This window comes from Sporisorium graminicola, chromosome SGRAM_7 (assembly GCF_005498985.1).
Source record: "Sporisorium graminicola strain CBS 10092 chromosome SGRAM_7, whole genome shotgun sequence".
Lineage (NCBI taxonomy): Eukaryota > Fungi > Basidiomycota > Ustilaginomycetes > Ustilaginales > Ustilaginaceae > Sporisorium > Sporisorium graminicola.
In genome coordinates this window covers 909,953-932,927 of record NC_043737.1, presented here as the reverse complement: position 1 = coordinate 932,927, position 22,975 = coordinate 909,953, and the positions used below count along the sequence as shown (strand labels likewise).

Here is a 22,975-nt window from a genome sequence, read left to right as displayed (position 1 = left end):
GCAGTAGGTAGCGCGTTGGGCTCATATCTAAACCCTATGAAACCTTTCCACTCCCCAGTGGTGATACCCAAAGGTCGTCGGATCGAAACCGACAGAAGCTACTTTTTTTTGTTTGCTTTATCCTTCGACGAGGGGTTCCTCCCATCGACACTCAACTAACCTACTCGCTTCTCTAAGCTTGCTCAACTTGGCCTCCACTCGACACGCAGACACAGACACAAGTGAAACAAAGAAAAAGAGAAACTGTATTGCAGATAGAAACACACCTTGGAGCACATCACGAGAGGTAACCCTTGGCGAGCGCAATCTCGGCGTTCATGACCGAACTGGTTGCAGCGCCGATCATGACATTGTTCGACAGAACAACAAACTTGATGTCGAACACGGGGCATTCGCGCACACGTCCGACGTTGACGCCGGCGCCGTTCTGCCAGTCGCGGTCCAGACGCGGTTGCGGGCGGTCCTGTTCCTCGTGCAGCGTGATAGCCTGGGCAGGTGCCGAGTGGACACCGATCGTCTGCGCCTCGGTAACAAACTCCTCAAAGCACTTCTTGACCTCTTCCACCGATGGTGCCGGACGGTTCTTGAACGAGACCGAGACGCATTCCATGTGTCCGTCGATCACGGGCACGCGGTTGCACTGCGCCGACACCTTGAGCGCGTCCTGCTCGTGGTAGTCGAACGCCGTCTTGTCCGACTTGATGCCGCCCAGGATCTTGGCCGTCTCCCACTCGATCTTCTCCTCTTCGCCGCTGATGAACGGCACCACATTGTCCAAGATGTCGAGCGACGAGACTCCCGGGTAGCCTGCACCGGAGATAGCCTGCATCGTGTTGACCAGGATCTTGTCCAGCGGTCCGAACTTGGCCTCCAGCGCTTTGAGCGGTACGACGATGCCCGTGGTGGAGCAGTTGGCGTTGGTCACGATGAAGCCCGTCTTGGTGCCCACCTGTTGGCGCTGGTACGGCAAGATCTCCATGTGTTCCGGGTTGACCAGCGGAACCACCAGCGGACACAGCGGATCCGTTCGGTAGTTCTTGGCATTCGAAAACACCCGCAACTCGGCTTTGCGGAAGGCATCTTCTACGGGACCCGCAGGACCCGAATCCAACCCCGAAAACACCACCTGGCACTCTGCAAAGTGCTCCGGCTTGCACTCGTACACAGGCATCTGCGCCACGTTGCTGGGCACCCTGCGGATCTGCTTCCACCTTCCCTGCACCGCTTGCACGTACGGCTTGCCCGCCGACGAAGACGACGCCCCCAGTGCCGCCAGCTCAAACTGTGGGTGGTCCGCCAGCTGAAGGATGAAACGCTGACCCACCGTGCCAGTGGCACCGAGCAGGCCGACTTTGAGCTTTTGTGATGACGAGGAAGAGGACATGTTGAACAAAGCGGTGTCTGTGGATGTTGCCGTCGCTAGTGTGTGTTCCGTTGTGGTGATGGTGGCGAGAGTGGATCAGCGTCGAGAGATCTAATCCTCGAATCTAATCAGCTGCTGCATAACTCTCGCTTCAAAAATCATTCGCCACAACACCAGTCTCGAGCGTCAAAATTCCTTTCTTCCAATCCGTGCGTTCTAGACACACAGGTCGAGTCACTTTTGGAGCTTGAAATTTCGGCCCAATAGCTTCGTCTTCGACCTAACAGCCAGTCACCACCCGCCAATTCCCCAACCTCCCCGGCTTGCTCGGCATTGCGTCAGGTGCTTTTTCCCTTGCCGTCAAGCATCGCAGACCGTACCGTGTCGCTGTTAGAAGTGGGAGGACAGCGTATTATTGTAGCAAAGATTTGAAAGAAATGCGTACAAGTACAATCCCAAAAAGTGTATGTGCTCAGGGGTGGGCGTGCAAGAGTGCATACGCGAATGCACGAGAGTGCAAGACGGTTCGCGGAGGCAAAGCCATGCACGAAAGAAACCGTCGGCGGCTCTCTAAGCCTTCATATTGGCTAGGATCTCCTGGTATGGCTGAACGAGGGAAGTCAGGTTGCGCGGCCTCGCCAGAACCTGCAGCACCTGGCTGCAGAGCTGACGCTTGTCCAACCCCACAATTGTAGGCTCCCACTGCTGATCCTGGTCCCTTTCGGGCTTGTAGTAGATCGGCCCAATCAGCCACTTGATCAGGTCCTCAGCCTGATTTTTTATGCCTTCTTCTGCGATGCGCTTGGCATACGCCATCAAGTGGTTCTTGTACTCGTTGGCGCTGTCGAGGATCGTAGCAGCCAGCATCCTGGCTTCCAGATGGCGCAGCGTGACAGCAATCACAAAGTCCGACTGCTTGTCTTCGGGCACGCTCATCTCGACGGGCGGCGTCTCGTCGTCGTCCGATTCTTCCTGCGCCCCGACCTGGTTGTCACCGTGGACGCGACGCACGTACATTGTATTGATCTCGGCCTCGATCGCACGCACAGGATCCCGGATCGACGCCTCGCTGCCACGGCTGCGCATACGTCCATCCCAGGCTTCCGAGTGCTCGGCCCACCATCCGTCGCTGATGCACACCCATCCAAGCTTCTTGTCGTCAAACGTGTACGCCTTTTCGCTCTGCAGGATGACGATGGGCGCTCCGTTGGCATGTACCGCCATTGAAAACAGATTCTCGGAATCGCCCAGTAGATTCAGCACCGAGACGGGGCGGTGGATTTCGCGGTCTGCGCGGATGTTCCAGCGGTACATGAGCCCAGAGACCGTCACCGCCATCAACACAACCCCGTTGCTTTCCAGCCGATAGCACGCCGAATCGAGCAGCAGATTGCCCACCCTTCGTCCACGGGCAGAGTAGATCAGCACCGTCGAATCGTCCAGTGCCACTGCCGAAAAGAATGGGGTGGCCGTGGCCAGCGTCGCCGCTGTCGGACTGAAATCAAGCCACAAGACGCGATCCTTGTCCGATGCATCGAGCCTTGCGATCTCGGTGGGGCGTGATTCATCAAAGTTGCGAATCTCGATCGATATTCCATCTTCGTCCCGACGATAGATACTGAGCGTTTCGGGCACGGTGAGATGCACGCCTTTGCGTACACCGTTCTCGACGATGCCGCTAACCCCGGTCAGAGCTTCCCGAAGCACCTTCTTTGGACCAGGTGGATCGCGCGGATGCTCTTGCCCAAGAGTTCGGCCGATATCTGCGCGCGTCTTGCCCTTCTGCAGCTTGCCAATGGGCTCAATGTCCTCCGAGTCGCTCTCGGCTTCGACTGCATCCGCTTTGCGCTTCTTGCCGCGCATGAAACGCTGCTGGAACTCGGTCCAGAACTGCATCATGTCTTCGGGACTAGCTCCTTCGGGCATGATGCCGAACGGCAGACCCACCGGAACATAAGGCATCATCGATGCGGCAGCGCCTGCGGGCACGGCCATTGCAGGCATCGAGAGATGGGTCGCTGTTGCTGCTGCTGTAGTTGATGCTGCTGCTGCAGATTCGTGGAAGGTACCGTTCGCCATACCTGCGTGAACGCCGTTGACACTCGGTTGAGCTCCAAACCCATCTGTTGTGGTTCCGCCGAATGCCTCGCGCATGGCTGGCAGCTGATGCTGATGGATGGTGGGCATGGCAGTATGTGATGCTGTAACGGGCGCGGGCGCGTACTGAGCAGAGGAGGCCGGTGGCGGCGCCAAATCGTCGCCAATGAGTGTAGGCCGGATGCGGCGTTTGCCATCCTTGGTGATGGTGATGGTCTGCTGAAGACGTTCGGTTTTGGATGCTGCTGGTCGAACGGGAGCGACGGTGCCTGCGATGGGCACGGGCGCCACGGATGCTCGCGCTGCTTGTGGCTGGCCGGCTTTGCGTGGTTGAAGGACGTTGGGGCGGTCCAAGGTTCCTGTGGTCGATGCACTGAGGGAGGTGGCGGCAACATTGCGGATGCGCTTGACGCCGTGCTTTGCACGCGATTGCTCGAGCCGTTCGGCACTGAGGGCGTCCGAGATGAGTTCTGGCGAGAGCCGGAAGACGGCGACGGTGCCATCGGAGGAACAAGCATAGAGTGTGTATCCGTCAGCCGACCAAGAGAGATCCATGACTTGACGCTCAAAGACATCTCTAGCCACCAGGACAGGCTGCTCGAGGCCAGTGACCCAGATGGAGACAGACTGATCCAGTGAGCCCATGGCTACCACACACGAATGGGTACCACCATCGAAGCCGACAAAGATCTTGGGGCTGCAGGCGGTGACGACGACGGCGTTCTCGTGGCCGACAAAGTAGATGTCGCTGCTCCAATTGGACCTCTTAACGACGCTGGCGACAAAGACAGGTCCGCTCATGGCATTGGCGCAGAGCAGCAAGCTTCCGTCCGGCGACCAACTTGGACGGCGGAAGAAGGCGGTGGAAGGACTTGTGAGGAAAGGTTCCGTCACGGATCGTTCGAGGCCCCAGTCGGAGGTGCGCCAGATCTTGACCGTCTTGTCATCGGACGCTGTCGCAAGGTACTGACCCAACGGGTCGAAGACGACGCCCTTGACGAAACCTTGATGGCCGTCGATGGTACGTAGCCTCTCAAAAGTGGAGCCGGACCAGATCATGACCTTGGAATCGAGACCGACGGTGGCAATGAACTCGTCGTCTTCCGCCCATGCCAGATCCACCACATCGGATTCATGCCCTGCTAGACGACGATACGGCCTCCAGCTTTCGATGTTAACCTCACTCGAGCCGAAACTGCCTCCGCCCATGCCGCTTGGATCCAGATCCCAAATAAGAGCAACAGTGTCGTCGGATCCCGAGGCGAGGAATCGGCCCGAGTTGGCCCATCGCACTACAAGGACGCTGCCGGTGTGTCTGGAGAGGGTGGAGAGCAGTCGATGCGAGTTGGGGTCCTTATCGGCTACCGGATCGAGGATGGTGGCGGTGGACCAGATGCGAATTTTGGTGTCTAAGCCGGCAGTAGCTAGGCGGCTCGAGTCGGGATGAACAGCGACACTGAAGATGGTGGAGAGTTTGCCCTTCTTGTCATCGTTGTGGTGAGCTACCCAGTCGGGCAGGATGATAGACATGGTTGCAGTTGCCGAGATGGCCACAGCGGCAAAGAGCCGGGGTATCAAAGGGAGTCAATCAGCTCGATGTGGTGGATGCCAATGGAAGCACAAGGAGGCTCCGGGTGCGGCACGTCCGAACCAGGTGCGGCGCTGCTGCGGTTCAGGTGGAGGAGTTCGACACAAGCTCGCGATCCAAATGAGAGTTCAAACGCTGCTGCTGCTGACAACCCTAATGACGGTGTTGGTGGCAGTGGTTGTGAGTGTGGGTAAGGTGGCACAGACAGGCGACGCAGCGTCGCGACAGAATGCCTGCGGGGAGACCGAGGATGACTGCGGTCAAGTCGGATGCGGACTCAGCAGCAAAGCAAATTACGAAGTGAAAGGAAATTAGAAGAGAGGGAACAGAGTTTGAGTTTGTGATGTCGGGAAGGATAGACGATGGTGACGAGCGATGGGTTTTGGAGGAGAAAAGTGGAGCGTGAAGAAGGCGTTGTTAGCCGACGAGGAGAGGAGAGGGTCCCATCCATACGCGACGACCATCACAAAAATCGCATCTTCGGTTTGACCATCGACAGTCTCGCGCGAGCCGACGCTTCTCCTCTGCGTTGTGAGAAAAGCTGAGTCTCACGCTTCGCCCGTCACCTCGCATCCGTCCGTCGGTCCATCCTTCTCTTGTCTTTCTCTGTCTCGAATGTCTTTCTAGGCGAAAAGCTTCGCCGCACGCGCCTTTTTTTCAAGGTCTTGAGCCAAATTGCAAATCAAGAGACCGACCAGCAAGGACTTCTGTGATCGTAGAGTCAGGTCACGAATGCGATGGACTCGAGGTTAATACTTCGTTCAGACAGTAGTCAGCAATGAAACCTTCGACCTGCCATAGGGGCTCATCCACATGCAGGACGACGGGCAGCGGTGAACGAGCCCATCGCAACGCAAGCTTATAACGTTCAGAAGAAGTGCGGGAGGCTCGACACTGCTTGCAAAAAGGCGCTCCAGTGTTAAGCCATGGTCTAGACCCTTTCGCTTGGCGCGTGCGAAAATCCTACGTCAGAGGGTCAAGCAAGAGTCACAAGTTGAGCGTGACAAAAGTGGAGCCAAGGCCAAGACCGCATCGAACGAATTTCGGCAAAGGAGCGCTCAAACGCAACTTCCGACCGAAAGGAGGAAAAGAGAGCAAGCCCTGCTTTTTCACACCCACACACGCAACGGGAAGCTAACAAAGACACGACTTCACGGTCGAGTGAGTTGTTGTAGGACGGCGTTGCAGTCAGTCAGTCGAACATCGATCGCATGGACCGACAACCGTTGTTCATCCCTCGCTGCTGCTGCCACTCCTTCAACCATCACCACTCATTCACTTCCTCTCCATCATCAAGCCAGGTCGTCTTTGGTCGACGCAACGAGTACACTGTCATCTAGTGCTCGGCCCCTTTTGCCGAACTTTGGCCTTTCACAGTGACCGTCCCGCATCCACATATTTGCCCCCCATCCAAGTGCAGCAGTCGCGGCAAAGCAGCATCAGTTGCCTGATTTTCCTATACTCCGGAGGCCTCTAACAGGAAGGTCGCATAGTCACAAACGTCACAAATAATGTTCAGCACAGAGTGAGCTTCGATCAAACCTGTACAACGACAGCACCGACTTGTTCCTCGATCGGCTATCGTAGGCGTGTTGAACGGCGGTTGAGCTCAAGGCTTTCGACGTTGCAATGCAGCAAGAACATCGCCATACTGCGGAACGGCACCGATCACACGAAGCCGAAATCACCTCGCCAGCGTTCGATCCTTTCTTGTCCCCGTCGCCAACGCCTTCTCCCGCACTTTCAGCATACTCGTACTCTTCCACATCCAGCGCTGATGACTTTTCCGACCAAGACCCAGATCTCAACGCCCTCTCCCTCGAAGCTATCGAAGAGCCGCAGTACCACCTCGCCCATTCGCCCACTTCACTGCCGGGTCAATCTTACTTTGCCTCTGGCCTCAACCATGCCGAGTTTGATCCTCGGCAATCGAACCTGGCCAGTGGTGCCGCAACGCCTGTTGCTTCTCAATCTTCAGCGAATCTTCGATTCAGGGAACCATCGCGCTCCTCCTCCTCCTCATCGCCCACAGGAGCGGGTCTTTCGGCTTTTTCGTCTTTGTACCGCGGTCTCTCGCCCAGACACGCTTCGGAAGATTCGGGCTCGTCGCATGTTACCTCGACCAGCGCAAATGCTTCGCTCGGCTCGACACAGCAACCCTCGCCGCCAGACTCCGAGGAGGAAGAGCGCGCAAATCGCGACGCAGAGCCTGACGGCTTCGATTCCCTCGATGTAGATGAGGACGATATGCATGCAGATGGTATTCCAGCCGCTCGAGGATGGCGTCTCGACGCACGTCAATCCGACACGCCCCAGTTCCGCACCAAAGTGCTCCAGCTCTTTTCCGAACAGCTGCAGCTCTTTGGTTGGACGCAGGAAACCGTTGATTCGTCCTTGTGGCCACTGAACCCCGAACAGCTCGGCCTAAAGCGTATCAGCGGCGCATTCACTAATGCTGTCTTCTTTGCAAGCTACAACGCTGCCGAGTCTACTCGCGGAAGTGTCGCTCCACCGCCAACAGTCCTGCTGCGTGTCTATGGCGCCAGCTCGGAAGCCCTCCTTTCTCGCCGTGCCGAGCTTCTTATTCTTCATACATTGTCGAGCCTCTACGAGATCGGCCCTCACATTCTCGGCACGTTTGCGAATGGTCGCGTGGAGGAATTCTACGACTGCGACCCTATCGAGAAGGAAGGCATGCGGGACTTTGGAGATCGAGAGGCATACATGCTACCGGGTGGAAGACTCGTCGTCAAGGGCCGCGAGGGTCGCGCGCACTGGGTCGCGCGCCGCATGAACGAGCTCCACTCAGTGCCGCTCGAGGTGATGCGAACCGTGCTCGAGCAGGGCAACCTCCGCGGCCCTAGCGAAAAGGGTTTTGGACGAGGGATCGAGAATCACATCATGGCCAGCTCGCATCGTCCGCGCCGCAGAACGCGTCAACGCCGCCCAAGCGGACTCCCGGACAAGGACGTCGCATCGCCCCGTGTCTACGGCCTCGAAAACCGCGGCATCATGCGTGCCAGCCCGGCACCCATGGCTCCGGACGAGTCCTCGCCCGCAGCAAGCATGGATCAACAAGGCACCTATGCATTCCTGCACCGCAACAGCTCGGCAGTCTCGCTCGACTCGCTGGCCACCAGCTACAATTCGCAGTCCAGCTTCTTTGGCGACAGTCCCACGTTGAGCGGCGTCACCAGTCCGGCTCTTTCAGGTTCATCGGCCACCGACACGCCCAACTCGTATTTCCCTCCTGTCACCGAAACGCCCATGAGTCCGCTTGCTTTGGGTGCTCACGGTCGCTCGTCGCAAAAGGGCAAGTCGTCGCGAGGACCTTATCCTGGCGTCTGGCGAAGACTGAAGAGGTGGTCGCGCGAGGCAGCCAAAGTCATTGAACTGGTCGATCGCTTTGCCAAAACGGAAAGCGGTGCCAAGGCGATCGCCATGTGCTTCTCAGGCCATCCGTCTATTCGTCAGGAGCTCCAGGTCGATCCTAATGCGCTCTCGACGGCCACGATCGGTCCCTCGCCTGGAAACCTTCGCAACACGCTTCGAGCCATCCGCGCCATCGACCTCGTGTCGCTGTTGCGCGAGATGGAGGAATACAAACGCTTTGTCCGGAAGTGGGAGCGACGGGAAGGGCCATCGCGCCGTGTCTTTGCACACAACGACGCTCAGTACGGCAATTTGCTGGCCATCAAGCATTTCAACGCTCCTGCTGGGGCCCTTGCCACGCAGCCGGAACAGCGATCGCGAGCTGCCAAGTCTCCCTCGGTCGAAGTGCCGTCGATCCCGGCTGGAATGCCCCGCTTGCCATCACACGACAATCGTCGCGACAGCACCACCTCTGTCGCCCGCCCGCACAGTCCGGTCTCGGTGAGGTCCAAGAGCCACAGCCGCCTCAATTTCAAGAAGGCACCACCACTTCACCATCGTATCGTTGTCATCGACTTTGAGTATGCCAGTCCCAACCCACGCGGCTATGACATCGCCAACCACTTTCAGGAATGGCGCGCGGACTACCATCACCCGACGCTGCCATGGTCCTTGACGCATCACGGCAGCTACCCGGACGAGCAGCAACGTCGCAAGTGGCTGCGTGCCTATGTCGAGCAGGGCCGCCTGCTGCGGATGGGTGGACGCGCATCTAAAGGTGGGCCTGCTGCCATTGATGTTCCCGGGGATGTGTTGCTACCGCCGCCTGTCGCGTCGCTGCAGTATCCTCCGTCTGATACGGCTATCAAGGGGCCCATCACTGTCGAAAGGTCTAGCGCACCGGTGACACCGGGTACGGGCGCAGCCCAGGTCGCCGCCCTCGAGAAATCATCGGGAGAGCGTAATCGCCCGTCGCTGTCACAGAGCAGCTCGAATACGTCTGCAAACGTCCGAAGCGGCTCTGGGCCGGGTGCTAGCTCCAACGACGCAGAGACGAATGCCATCCGACGGCTTTCCAAGAAGGGAAGCATCGAATCGATCTCTTCGTCGTCGTGGCAGGCACCTCCGTCCGGCTCGCTTCGTGCCATCAACCCTTCTGCTCCCAGCACTCCCGCCAGCTGTCTGGGCGCTTCTTCTCCGTCGCTGGAAGGCTCGGCGTCTCCGCAAGTTCTGGCGCTCGCCTCTCTGGACGCGAGCATCGAAAAGGAGGTGGACCGGCTGGAGCGCGAGGTGCATCTGTGGAGTGCAGCCACGCATGCTGTGTGGGGACTGTGGGGGATTGTGTTTGCTAAGGAAGAGCTTGAATCTGTGCTTGTCAGGGCAAAGGCGGAAGCGGAGGGTCAGCCGGTGGAGGAGACGGTTCTGTCGGAGATCAGCACGCAACTGGTCGCCTCGGCAGCGTGTGCAGATACGTTTGACAATCTGCGGTACGCACTTGGACGCATCGAACTGTTCCGCCAGGAGTTCAAGCAGCTCAAGGAAGTTGGTATCTATGCCGTCTAAGGCAGCAAGCACCCTTTGGCTTCTTTGTCGCACCTTGACTTGGGTTATTGAATGTACAGTACTGCACTGTGTAAAATCGAAAATTGATTTCGCACAATAAAGTCGGGATTCGGAAGGTGTTTCTTTTGATTTGTCTTGTGCCTTTTGACTGAGCTCCACACTCCGCTTTCCTTTCTACGAGGTTTGACCCGCACTCTGCCTTTGGTCTGGCCCGCCACCATCACGACTTCGGACAGCACAGTTGGAGTGGCTCTAGCGTGAACTCACCCAGTCTCGCACCCAGCGTTCGCCCAGGCCGCCCCGTCATCATGGACACCGCGGCGGCGCAGAATCTGGCGATCCGCAACCTGTACGCCGTGGTGGACAAGGTGGGCGAAGGTACGTATGCGTCGGTGTTCTTGGCACGCAACATCAAGACGGGGCAAAAGGTGGCCATCAAGAAGATCAAGATTGTCTCGAATAAGAATGGCATGGATGTGACGGCGATCCGAGAAGTCAAGTTCCTGAAGGAGCTGCAGCATCCGAATGTGATCAAGATGGTGGATGTCTTTTCGTCGGGCTCTCGGTCACCCTCACTCAACCTTGTGCTCGAGTTTTTGGACACGAACCTCGAGGCGCTCATCAAAGACAAATCGCTCATCTTCACGCAAGCCGACATCAAGAGCTGGATGGCGATGCTGTGTCGAGGACTGGAGTACTGCCATCGCAACTGGGTGCTGCATCGCGATTTGAAGCCAAACAACTTGCTTATCTCTCCGGACGGCGAGCTCAAGATTGCGGATTTCGGTCTTGCCCGCGAACACGGCGACCCAGGCGCACGGATGACACATCAGGTGATCACGAGGTGGTATCGACCGCCCGAGCTGCTGCTTGGCTCGCGCGCCTACTCGTCGGCGGTCGATATGTGGAGCGTGGGCTGCATTTTCGCCGAGCTCATGCTTCGTGTGCCCTATCTACCAGGAGAGTCGGATGCGGACCAGCTCACTACGATTTTCAAGGCGTTAGGGACACCTACGGACAAGGAGTGGCCGAGTCACAAATCGCTACCGGACTTTGCCATGTCGTGGTTCACGCCGCCGCATCCGAAATCGAATCTAGCAGATCTCTTCCTGGCTGCGAGCCCCGAAGCGCTGGATTTCTTGCAGAGGACACTGCTGTACGACCCGCTCAAGCGACTGAGCGCCAACCAGGCTCTGCACCATCCATACTTCAAGCAGAGTCCTCCCCCGACGCCGTTCAAGCAACTACCCAGGCACCCGACCGAAGCATTGGACGCGGACGATCCTGCCGCCCATCCGTTGCTCTCTGACAGCAAGGAGAAGGACCAAGCGCGCGAGAGACAGCAGAGCAACGGCAATGGCAAGAAGCGCGCGCTCGACCCAAAGGAAATCGAAGAGAGAAAACGCTTGGCGAGGAAGCTGGCTTTCGAGTGAAGAGTCGCGCGTATCGCTCGCATCAGTTGTACTTGTACCTAGACCGCAACCGAAGAACAGAACACTTTCGAGTGAAGAGTCGCGCGTATCGCTCGCATCAGTTGTAACGGAAGAACAGAACGCTTTCGAGAAAGCAATCGTAGTACTCGAGTGAAACAATGTCGATGACTCGAGGTTGCTGTTGGATCCTGCATCCTGATTCACCACGAAGGTAGGATATGGACTTCTAGGAACAGACTAGGTCAACACATCGGCGAGTAATGGGGAGAATTGACGGGAAAAAGGTGGCAGCAAAAAAGGGCGAGCAAAATGCATGTTGTTCTCGCAGAGCTACAGTGAAGAATGGATTGCCTCGAAAAGCTTTGCCGCGGAGGTCGCCAATCACAGAAAATACTCCGGACCATGCAGGACCTGTATTGTAAAAATTAGCAGGCGTGGAGCCTTCCTTGTCTGCATTCTGCCCATCATTCCGCACGCCATCTCGCTAATTTGTCGGTAGGGAAAAAGGCAACTAGGCTCTACCCTATTGCCGAAAGCGCAACGCAGGCCAGGGTAGGCTTGTGAGGAGCAACTGCATAGCCGCAACTACGGCAATCCGCACTTCTGTCACCACTGCCGCCAGCGCCGCGCAATCCCCCACCCCCTTCGGCTGTTTCTCTTGGCATCGGATATCAATTCGGGACCCTTCTTCATGCTCAACTCAGCCTATCCGGATTCTTTCCCCTTCGCTTGCCTCGGTGCCTCGCTTGCTTCTACTAGATCCTACTGGCTCCTGCTAGCTCCACTTGCCACTCACAGACTTGCGTCCCTTGTGGGTTGGCACGCCTGGTTCTGCGGTTTTCCTCTGCATTCCAATGGCTGGCAGTTGCAGCCCCACCTCTCTCGTAGAGAAGCTTGTCTCTGCGCGCGCGTCGACGTCGTCCATGGAAGAAGCACGACATGCACGCTCGCCCGCTCCGTGCTCTCCTTGCTCTTTTCCCCGACTGCGCAGCCCCGACAGGGTCAGGCAAAGATAACGTCATTCTAGCGTCTGTTCGTCCGGCTTTAACTGTTTCGCTTTTATGACGCCTGTGCGGCGATTCGCTCTCCATGCACGAACGGGACCCTGCACTCATGCATCTGGAAGGATTGATGCTCCCCCTTTTCGAGTTGCTCCGTGGACGTGAAGGAAAAAACGTGGGCCGACTGGATAGAGATTTTCGTGCCTTCGGCGTTTGGCGAGAAAGCTGTCAAAGACGAGTTAATTTCCGGGCACAAACAACCCTTGCTGAGTATGGGCTTCGACATTGTCGTCGTCTTTGTCGTTGCTGCCGCCGTCTACCAGGTGGCACTGGAGTGGAGTGTTCGCTGCGCGCTATCGAGTCCGTCGAGGTAGACGTTGCACCTTGGCAATAGATCTCCTGCCTCCGGGTTCAAGGCAGTCGGCAAAGGGTATAAAAGCAATCGAGCCGGCTCAGTTTCTCATCAACATCCCCCTTGCTCAACATACATCGCTCCCATCTCTTCTACGAATCAAGTCAGTGGCTGCGCTGCACCTCAGCATAGGTACACCCATATATACCCCTGGACACCAGCCAACTTGACCTGATCTCGCATCGAAAACACAATGACCTCGGCCGCAGCATCCTCCTGGGTGGGCACTCTGCTCAACCAAGCATCCAACGGCAGCATCTTCCCTCGACCTGAGCAGCGGCCGGGCTTTGTTCTGCCGCCTTCGCTATCTGGCTCTGTTTCTTCTTCTTCGACCTTGTCCGCGTCCCCGTCGGCAGCCGGAGAAGTGAAGACCACGTTCAACTCGGAGACCGTCACGCTCTGCGAGCAGTGTCCCAAAAAGGTCGTCGGTAAGGACGCACCTCTACACATTGATGTTGGCGGGATCGACGTCGAGCAGGCGCTGTCTGAGTCCCAGGGCATAGACACTATGGCGAAGATCGAGGCTCGTGCTCACGAACGCGATCCTCCCGCCAATAGCGAAAAAACCGTCTTGTCCGCGGCGGCCAGTGAGGATGACAATATCATCGTCGGATGGTACGGCGACGACGATCTCGAGAACCCGCGCAATTGGTCCTCGCGCAAAAAGGCCTTTGTCACCTTCCTCATCGGCCTGCTGACCTTCGGTGTCTACTCGGGTTCCGCCATCTACACGCCGTCAATCCCGGGCGTTATGGAGCACTTCCATGTCGGCCTCACCAAGGCCACGCTGGGCCTGTCGCTCTTCGTGCTCGGCTACGCTTTCGGGCCCATGTTCCTGTCGCCCCTCAGCGAGGTGCCTGCAATCGGGAGGAACTGGACGTACATCCCAAGCATGATTATCTTCGTCATCTTCAACATGATCGCTGCGCTTTCGCCCAACTACAGCACGCTAATGGCGATGCGCTTCTGGACTGGATTCCTGGGCTCGCCTGCGTTGGCTACGGGCGGTGCGAGCATCTCGGACATGTACGAAGGTGTGGGCGTTGCATTTCCTATTGCAATCTGGGCGGTGGGCGCCGTGTGTGGGCCCGTGCTGGGCCCGGTGATTGGTGGGTTCTCGGCAATGAACCTGGGTTGGAGGTGGCCGTTGTGGCTACTGACCATCCTGTCCGGCGTTACGACCCTCGTCCTCGCTTTCCTGCTCCCCGAAACGTTCGAAGGGTACATCCTGCTCCAGCGAGCCAAGCGCCTTCGAAAGCTGACTGGAAACCCACGCTACGTCGCGCAGAGCGAACTCGATCAGAAAGCCACCTCGGTCGCCGACCTGACTAAGGAAGCCCTCCTGCGCCCCATCATCATCTCGATCGAACCGGTCGTCTTCTTCACCTCGATCTACCTCGGCATCGCCTACGCCTGCTTCTATCTCTTTTTCGAGAGCTTCCCAATCGTGTTCACCGAGATTCACCACTTCAACCTGGGCGAGTCGGGGCTGCCGTTCCTGGGTCTGGCCGTGTCGTGCGTGCTGACGCTGATCGGCTACCTGTGGTATCTCAGCCGCTACTTCAACCCGCGCTTCCTGGCCAAGGCGTCCAAGGGCATCATTGTGCCCGAGGACCGCCTGTCGATTGCGCTGTTTGCGTCGTTGTTCGTGCCCGCCTCGCTGTTCGGGTTCGGCTGGACGAGTCGCGCCGAAATCCACTGGATCGTGCCGATCATCTTCTCGGCGTTCCTACTGCCCGGTGTGTTCCTGCTGTTCCAGAGCTTGCTGGTGTATCTGCCCATGTCGTACCCCAAGTATGCCGCGTCGGTGCTTGCAGCAAATGCGCTGATCAGGTCCACGATTGCCGCTGCGTTCCCGCTGTTTGGCCATGCGCTCTTCTCCAACCTGGGTGTCGGCCAGGGGTGCAGCGTCCTGGGCGCCATCTTTGCGTTCTTGATCCTGCCGCTGTGGGGCCTGCAGAGGTACGGACACGTGCTCAGGCGCCACTCAAAGTATGCGCACGTCTACTAGGCTGCCACTGTGACTGCTTCGATAGATTGACTGTTTACGTTTCTGCTTTCATTTGTACATCACCCCTTGGCACTCTGAATTCAACGTATATAGCTCAACGCTGTTTGATCGTCTGTTCGGTATGTCAGTTCCTGCAGAATCTGGGTATCTCGGCACGCTCTCGGATCTCGCCTTCAACTAGAATGAGAATATCAAGAAGAAGAGAGGTAAGAAGATGGCCATCCATTGACACAAACGCTCGCTCTCGCCAAATTACAACTTGCTACTTGGCAGTGGCGGCTTGGTGCCGGCCTTCAACCGCGCCTTGACCGCCGCTGTGCGCTTCCAAGCTCTCCACGCGCCCATCACCAATCCCACGGGCGGCAGCAGCCACTGGGCCAACCATCTCAGCCTGCCGCTGACGCCGCTGTACGCGTACAGCCACCGCGAGACGAGTCTGTCGACCTGCAGACGCAATGCCAGCGACGTGGGCGTGTCGAGCGTGCGGGTCCATTCTGGTGCCTGTCGTTCGTCTTCGCCAACGGTCAGGTTGGACGAGTTGTCGAGCACTGCATCTGCATAAGGCAGCTTGTCGTCCAGCGGCAGCTGCGCTTTTAGGCGCTGCTCGGCGTCGTCCGGCGTCAGGCCTTTGCTCTGTCCGTCGCGCTTGAGCATGCGCGTCAGCTGGTCCTCGCGCTTGCAGTACACCAGCACGAGCTCGCCGCAATACTTCCATAGGCCCGCTTCGACGAGCAGCGGCGTATCGACGACCACGACCTTCTCGCCCCGCACCCAGTACGCAAGCAGCTTCCACACCATGCGCCGCCGGATCGCACCGTGCGTGATCTTGTTCAACAGCTTGGTTTTTTCGGGTGTAGCAAACGCGAGCCTCCCCAGCTCCGCGCGGTTCAGTGTGCCGTCAGATTCGTTGATCACTGTGGGACCGAAGGTGCTGCGTAGCGCGGCGAGCGCCGGCTGGCCCGGCGCAACCACTTCGCGCGCGAGCACATCCAAGTCGATAATGGGGATCTGGGCTGGGTGCGACGAGATGAGGTACGAGGCGGTGGATTTGCCCGATGCAATCCCGCCCGTGAGTCCGACGACCAGCATTGTGTCGATGGATCGGTGAGCAAAGCTGAGAAAAGAGGGAATGACGGTGATGATGGTTGTCGAAACGACGCAAAGTGTTTGCGTTGATGGCTCGAGCATTTTGTGACAGCCGCGGAGGCTCGTCTGACAGCTTGGGTCTTGATCTAACACTTTAAACTCTTTTTTTGGCTCTGCTCACCCACACATTATCTCATCCCGAAGCCTTACGCTTGCTGCCTTGCACACGCAACTTCGGCCTCGCATACAGTCAAAGTCGCCGCTTTAGGAAGGAGCAGGGAGTTCTTTATTTGACTTTCAGGCTACAGCGGTTTCTCCGTCTACTGCGCCGATGCCTCCAACGCAGCATTGGGAACAAGCCCGAGCTCGCGCAGAGTCTTGCTGGCGTCGCTTGCGTCGAAGAACTTTCTCGGGAACGTTGTCGAGAACTGTTTTGCGGAAAAGGAGTGAAGATTTATGCTGGTCAGCATCGAGTAGGTCGAGTCAAGCTTTGCCTTACGCCGATTCAACATCACTCACCTTCAGCTGTGCACTTCCACCATCTTTACCTTCCGCTTTGATCTTGGCTTCGACGTCAGCCAACGTCGCATCAGCGGGCAGCGATCCCATCCACATACCTCCAGGAGCACGCACCCTCAGTCTCGCCTCGTTAGCAGTGCTCTTGCTCACCTGAGGACCCGCACTCGCTGCCAGCGCTGCCGCGCTCGGTCCCGCCGGAACTGCTGCCTGCGCCACTGCTCCTGCGCCTCCCTGCCTCCTGGCCTTCTCTTCCGCTGCTTTGGCCGCCCTCTCACGCTTGTCGGCTTCGATCTGCGCCTTGACCTTGGCCTTGAAGGCCGCGTCGTCCGCCTTCTCCTTGCGCTTTCGTTCGGCTTCCTTGATCTGCTCCTTGCGCTTCATGTCTTCTTTGACCTCGGTGAGGTCCTGACCTGCCTTGCGACGGATCTTTTCGTTGGCCCTGGATTCTTCCGCATCGATCTTGCTCTGAGCAGCGCGCTTGGCCGAGAGCTTGGCCCGCAGCTCTTCGAGTTTGGCCTTCTTCTCCTCCTCGGTGAGCGGCTTGATCTCTTCCGTACTCTCCTCGAACGACGTGTGCCCAGACTTCTCCGCGTGGAACGAGGCGAAAGCGGGCGACTTGAAGGTCTTGCCGCAGTCGGTGCACTTGATGGACTTGGCCTCGCCGACGTTGTTGATCGCATCATCCGCAGCTTGCTGACCCTGTTTCGAGACGAGGTCCGCTAGAGCCGCTTCGTCTTCCTTGTCGTAGTCGTGACCAGCGCCGGCAGAGCTCGTGCCCGCTGCGGCAGGTGCCGATTTGTAGTCGGATGGAACCGCGCTGTCCTGGTTGGCTTCGAGGTGATCGAGAGCCGGTTGCAGACCTGCGTTCTTGGTCGCATATAGCGCCCAGTCGACTCGCTCTGGGGCGAAACCCATCTCCAGTACTGCATGAGAGAGTGGCAAGCAGCGGCGGCAGCAGCATCACGAAGGTCAGTCGATGTCTCGAATCCCCCTCTTGCAGACGGTATACTCAGTACTTACGCATGTTACGATCGCCCATCTTGATCTTTGGATGAATAGAGGTAAGAATGTAAGAGAAGAAGAGGATGAGGAAGGAAGGAAGGAAGGAAGGAAGGAAGGAAGAAAGGAAGGCAAGAATGGATGCGCAGTTCTGTGTCAACTTGGTATGACACGCACGACACCGTTTTTCTGCTGCGCTTGGTCCGTCCGCCTCCACAACGCTCCACCCAACACCGTCTCTGACTGTTAGATTGTGGAGTGCTCCGAGATCCGAGCTAGAAATGTGGTTAGGAGAAGCTTTTGTTCTTGTCCTTCTTCTTGCTCCTCCTATTCCTCCTCCTCCTTCTCCTCGCCCTTTTCCACTCGGACTGTGTACGCTGGGCAGCAACGACAGAATCGCCTCGCACCCAGCCGAAGCTGCAGCGCAATGTCGCAAAAAGAAATTATCTACCTTTCGTTCGGTTCCTTTTCCAACCACATCTCGACCCACTTTTGGAATCAGCAACAGTCCTACTTCACATACGACCAATCGGACCTCCCTTCCGGAACTAACTCGTCTCGCGATCGAGACGCTCTCCACGATGGTGATAACGAGCCGCTCATAGACCACGACGTCTCGTTCCAAGCAGGTCAAACGCTGACCGGTCAAGACACGTACAACCCTCGAGCGATCCTCTTCGAGACGCAAGCCGAGTTCGGGGCGCTGAGCAAGCTCAATGCGCTCTACGACTCGTTCTCCTCTTCGCACGATACTGATCATAATGTCGCGCTCGATAGCCTGCAGAGCTGGGGCACAGAGGCGCAGGTGATCGCAGCGGAGAGGGTGAGGACGAGCAAGTACCAGCGCAGGCTCGAGTTGGAGGATCAGGGTCTTGACCCCGGATCTGATGATGATGATCATGATGACGACGACGAGGTCCAGGATGGAATCAACGAGAAGGACATCGCATCGTCCCAAGTACTCAGACCTGGGGTACCGAGACAGCGAACGACAAGACGGCCACATCGCTTCTGGTCCGACTACTCGCGGACGTTCTTCCACTCGAAATCGCTCGTCTCGGTCGGCGGAGAGCTCATGGCGCCGATGCCTGGATCGTACAACGCAGCACATTCAGCAGCCAGCTCGTCTTCTGAAGGACGTGTCCGCTTCGAAACATTCTCGCAGGGCGCAAGGTACTACGACGAGCTCGAAGCACAGCAAGAGGTGTTTGACACAAATATCCGATGGTTTGCAGAAGACGCCGACCTGCTGCAAGGGTTCCAGTACTCGATCGACACCTCGGACGCATTCGGCGGTCTTGGATCCAAGTACCTCGAGAACCTTGTCGACGAGTTCCCCAAGCTGAGCCATCTCGTGTTTGGCGCTGGCTGGGGCAACTTGAAGAGCATTTCGGACGAGCAAGGGGGGGACGCAGCGTGGGAGAACCGACTGGCTCGCATTCGGAAAATGAACAACCTCCAGTCGTTGGTGCAGTTCATGGATTTCGCCACGGTCGTTACGCCGCTCAGCGTGCCCAGCTGGCAGGGAGGCACACAGGTAGGGAAGGACTGGAGGAGGTACCTGGGAAGAATCGATTTGGGCGACATGCACCATGCAGCGGCGCTCGTCTCGGCGCATCTGGAAACGGCCACGTTGGGCACACGCATGAAGTCGCGGTCGGAGACGCTGGCTTCGCTCACATCGCGCTTGAATTGGCGGAGAGACACGAAGCTCGTGCACCTTGGCGGAGCTATTCCCGTTCCGTATCCTACGCCCATGACCAGTTCTTCCGCGAGTTATGGTGCTAGCGGCTCGATGGATCCAGTGGATGCGCTGCTCGCTTCGTACGGTTACGGTGGCAATCGAGACTCTCGCGCACGGCAACGCGGAGAGCCGTTGGAGTCCGAATCCGAGCTAGCTAAGCGGGGGTCCCAGCTCGTGCTCTGCTCGTGGCTCGATCTGTCGCTTCCCTTCGGCCTATCGGGTGCAGAGAAGAAACACAAGCAGCTGCTGTCCAACTTTTCCCGTCCTTTCTCGCACAATGCGGTGCTGAGGAACTCTCGCCTCGACGACGCACGCCTGGGTCTCGGGATGCTCGACTCGCTTCTCACGCACATCCACCCACCCTTCAGCCAGGGTGTCTACATCCCGCAATCGTACAACCTTCTCTCGTCGTTCCCCAACTTCTTCTCCTCGCTCGATAGCGCATCTCGGCCCATCACCGAGCCGCACGCGCACTCGGCGGCCAAAGTGACAAAGCCGAAGGACGTGCCTGTACTCTCGTCACTCTCGGCCACCCCGTCGAGCGTGTTCCGCCTCAGAGAGGCGAGAGAGGACATTCGCGTGGCGCTCCAGGGCCACGCACCGCTAGCAGCCTACGGTCTGGACGCAGAAGACGCACGAGACGCGCTCAAGGAGACACGCGAACTCGTCGAGGGCTGGATCGATACATACACCGTCGACACTGCCGGAGGCGATGCAGACGACGGAGACGCAATCGGCACCGATGAAGAGTATGACGTCGATCAGAAGGACGACAACGATGGATTGGACTGGGATATGTAAGCCGGACTCCATCATTTTTGTGGCACGAAATGCCAATCACTGCAATACACCCTTTTCACACACCAACATGCACACCAGCATTCCATTATGGCCTTGTCCAAATGGGCCACGTCCATCCGCTCTATCATTACGACTGCGTCAAACACCATAGGCAATAACCCTAGAAAAGTGAAACGGCCGTGAATGCTTCTGCGGTAGCGGCAGCACCTCGCCATTGGACAGATTGACACTGTGGTACTCCAACAGATCCAACTTGTTCCATCTCCCTCTCGTTGTACTTCTCAAGCCAAACACCATGCGGAAGGCATACTTTGGCATGCTCTTGTCCCTCAGATCCTCTACGACTATCTTGGGTCCTCTCGGACGCCCTTCCTCCTCGTCGTCGTCCAAGCCATGCTCGAATAGCTCCCATCTTCCCTTGGAAAACCCCTTGGCCTTGAGCGCCGGTTCGAGCTTCCTGACAGTCTCAGCAGGCGGGTCGGTGGAGAGCAGCGACAGTGCTGTGCCATCCGGAAGGAAGCGGATGGAGCGGTAGAACTCGACGACGTGGTAGACCTGCACCCACGGGTTGTCGCCGAGGCCCGCGCGGGCATAGTGGCAGGCGGCAATGTAGCAGCCGTTGAGACGCACGCGCGGCTGGTTGATGAAGACGGTGCGCCAATCGGAATGGTGGCGCTCGTAGAGCGAGGTGAGGCTGAGCGTAGGATGAAGGATGGGTGGGTAGTAGGTTTCGCGTACAATATCCTGCCAGAGCGAGGGCGATTTGGTGAGCAGGCGGAACTTCCAGCACGTTCGAGCGAGGATCTCGAGCGTCTGCCAATCTGCGCCCCCGAGGACGACGCCAACGCCAGGAGGCTGCTTGCGGTTGACGTTGCCGACGCTGCTGCCCTCGGCTGACTTTTGATTGTCGGGCTTGTAGCCGTTTGTTGCCACTCCGATTGTGGCTGTAGCTGCTGCATTGGCCGTCCGGCCTGTTGCAGTGGCGGCGGCCGCAGCAGTGGTAGCGGTTGCGTTGAGCTGGCGCGCTTTCTGAGGATCGCTTGAAGTGGGAATTGGTGTATTTGGTTTAACGCCTGAACGCCGAGTCAAGGCAGCGGTAGCAGCCTCGAGCGCGGCTTGCTCTTCTGGTGTAGGCTTTGGCTTGACTATCTTTGTCCCCCTTTTCCCGCGAGGTGCGATGATGAAGCCGAGGATCTGCAGCAGGATCTCGTCGGGGAGGCTTGCAATGGGCATCTGCTTCTCCTCGTCCTCGGGTAGGAATGCTATCAGGTCGAAGTCTCTCTCGCCACCGCCTCGTATCGACATGGTCTCAAACAGTCTTGCCAACTCATCGGGGCGTGACTGCTGCCACTTTTTGTCCGCACCAGACTGCGATTGCGCTGGAGCAGAGGCAGATTCCAGAGTGGGTTTGGAGTGAGTTGGATCGATGAGTTCGCCTCTAGCTCGAGCCTCGTTTTCCTTTGCCTGCCTCTCTTTGATGGCAACATAGCGGTGATCGTCAAAGTCGAGTGCCTTGCGAATCTTGTCTGCGATGGCGGGATGGGACAGGAGCGCGTCGTTGTCCTGAGACGAAGTGTTTGCCAAGGTGGGATCGGCGAGAAGTAGGTGGGCACGGTGATAGAGCTGATCCGCATTGCTGTTGAGCTGGAAAGCGCGACGGTAGGAGGCAAGTGCTTGATCGAGGTTGCCGCTGCGTTCCATTTCGACAGCGTGCGCATAGGCCTCGACAGCGCTGCGCATACCAGCTTGATTGGCTTTGCTTGCGAGAGTTGGGGGGGTGGGCATAGGGATTATACGCGGTGCTCGGGAGGTTGGTGATGGAGCCGGAGGCAAGGGATGTGCTTCCTGCTTGAGAGCCTGCGGAAGAAGACTGGAGGACGCACGGACACGGTCGCGTAGCGCCTGGGAGACGCCATAGGCTAGAGAGCTTGCGGAAGGTGACTTGGAGGAGGACAAGGATTCTAGCGGTGGAGGATGGTACTCTGCAGGGATTATGGGAGCTGGAAGATCATTCTGAGGCTGGTGAGGGGTACCGTTTCGAGGCAGCTTGCGTGCTCCTTTGGAATACTTGAGTGCAGCGGGTGCACAGATCTCTGCTTCGGGGAAAGGAAGCGAAGAATCATCTTGATGGAGCAGACTGCCATCTTGCTCTTCCAAGTCGTTGTCGCCCTTGCTTGCTTGATGCTCGTGGTCGTCGTGGTCGTCGCTGCCCCGACACCCTTGCTCAGAGGTAGTGGCTTGTTGTGTAGTTGATGTGCGGGCGTGCTTGTGCTGTGGCGATTGTTGAGCATCGGTTGGGTGAACTCTTGCTTCGACCTCCTTCTTCCACTCTAAACGAAAGCGCTCGAGCTCATCGCTGATGGGCAGCGAGCTTTGCTGTGTAGCAGCAGTAGTGTATGCGGCAGCGTCTAATGGGGTTTGCGAACCGCTCTGATCGGCGAGAGGCGTTGAAGGTTGCGAATCCTCGAGCGCCATGTCTTGCTCTGAGGCAGACTGAGCCAGGATGGGTATTGATGGTGCTGTGTTGGCGTGATCCATGTTGATGGACGATGGTATTGTTGGAGAGTGCGAGAGTGGGGGATAGGCTGGAGCGAGAGTCGATCAGGGTCGGAGTTGTGCATCTCGGACGCTGTCTCTCCACACGAGCAAGACGCCGAAGATGGCTGAGTCGAGTCGATTCGCAGTCAGATCGACAGTAATGTTACTTGACACAACGTAACAGGCAGAACGCATCTCCTCCGTGGACCGGCGACAAAAATCCAACTTGAAGCCGAATTGCTGCACCTTTACCGCCCTGTCTTCTTATAATTAGCCTTTGCCTAGACTATGGTCGCTCGCTCCTGATCTGTAGCAACAGGCGACCTGATTTGCTGCTATCAGTTGGAAGCACATGCCTGCCTTGGCGAAATCCACACTTTGTTCGCAATTGGAATTTAAATCTTCCGGTGCCACTGCTGCTGTTGCTGCTGTTGCTTCTGTTGCTGCT

At 57.6% G+C, this 22,975-nt stretch overlaps 9 protein-coding genes across 9 annotated transcripts; 4 read left to right on the top strand and 5 right to left on the bottom strand.

The window, feature by feature from the left end:
• Window positions 1-277: 277 nt before the first annotated feature.
• Window positions 278-1,384, bottom strand: EX895_005768 (uncharacterized protein; the record flags this gene model as incomplete). Its single annotated transcript, XM_029886360.1, has 1 exon — window positions 278-1,384. The coding sequence occupies one exon, from the start codon at window positions 1,382-1,384 to the stop codon at window positions 278-280; it is 1,107 nt and encodes a 368-aa protein (XP_029737591.1).
• Window positions 1,385-1,933: 549 nt separating this feature from the next.
• Window positions 1,934-4,990, bottom strand: EX895_005767 (uncharacterized protein; the record flags this gene model as incomplete). Its single annotated transcript, XM_029886359.1, has 1 exon — window positions 1,934-4,990. One exon carries the CDS (start codon window positions 4,988-4,990, stop codon window positions 1,934-1,936), a length of 3,057 nt encoding a protein of 1,018 aa, XP_029737590.1.
• Window positions 4,991-6,677: 1,687 nt separating this feature from the next.
• Window positions 6,678-9,983, top strand: EX895_005766 (uncharacterized protein; the record flags this gene model as incomplete). The annotated part of the gene is made up of 1 exon (XM_029886358.1): window positions 6,678-9,983. The coding sequence occupies one exon, from the start codon at window positions 6,678-6,680 to the stop codon at window positions 9,981-9,983; it is 3,306 nt and encodes a 1,101-aa protein (XP_029737589.1).
• A 308-nt stretch (window positions 9,984-10,291) lies between these two features.
• Window positions 10,292-11,416, top strand: EX895_005765 (uncharacterized protein; the record flags this gene model as incomplete). The annotated part of the gene is made up of 1 exon (XM_029886357.1): window positions 10,292-11,416. The coding sequence occupies one exon, from the start codon at window positions 10,292-10,294 to the stop codon at window positions 11,414-11,416; it is 1,125 nt and encodes a 374-aa protein (XP_029737588.1).
• A 1,606-nt stretch (window positions 11,417-13,022) lies between these two features.
• EX895_005764 (uncharacterized protein) lies at window positions 13,023-14,840 on the top strand (the record flags this gene model as incomplete). The annotated part of the gene is made up of 1 exon (XM_029886356.1): window positions 13,023-14,840. One exon carries the CDS (start codon window positions 13,023-13,025, stop codon window positions 14,838-14,840), a length of 1,818 nt encoding a protein of 605 aa, XP_029737587.1.
• A 252-nt stretch (window positions 14,841-15,092) lies between these two features.
• EX895_005763 (uncharacterized protein) lies at window positions 15,093-15,929 on the bottom strand (the record flags this gene model as incomplete). Its single annotated transcript, XM_029886355.1, has 1 exon — window positions 15,093-15,929. One exon carries the CDS (start codon window positions 15,927-15,929, stop codon window positions 15,093-15,095), a length of 837 nt encoding a protein of 278 aa, XP_029737586.1.
• A 317-nt stretch (window positions 15,930-16,246) lies between these two features.
• Window positions 16,247-17,484, bottom strand: EX895_005762 (uncharacterized protein; the record flags this gene model as incomplete). Its single annotated transcript, XM_029886354.1, has 3 exons — window positions 16,247-16,354; window positions 16,446-17,368; window positions 17,466-17,484. The coding sequence occupies 3 exons, from the start codon at window positions 17,482-17,484 to the stop codon at window positions 16,247-16,249; spliced, it is 1,050 nt and encodes a 349-aa protein (XP_029737585.1).
• Window positions 17,485-17,871: 387 nt separating this feature from the next.
• Window positions 17,872-19,989, top strand: EX895_005761 (uncharacterized protein; the record flags this gene model as incomplete). The annotated part of the gene is made up of 1 exon (XM_029886353.1): window positions 17,872-19,989. The coding sequence occupies one exon, from the start codon at window positions 17,872-17,874 to the stop codon at window positions 19,987-19,989; it is 2,118 nt and encodes a 705-aa protein (XP_029737584.1).
• Window positions 19,990-20,127: 138 nt separating this feature from the next.
• On the bottom strand, window positions 20,128-22,527 carry EX895_005760 (uncharacterized protein; the record flags this gene model as incomplete). Its single annotated transcript, XM_029886352.1, has 1 exon — window positions 20,128-22,527. One exon carries the CDS (start codon window positions 22,525-22,527, stop codon window positions 20,128-20,130), a length of 2,400 nt encoding a protein of 799 aa, XP_029737583.1.
• Window positions 22,528-22,975: the final 448 nt, after the last annotated feature.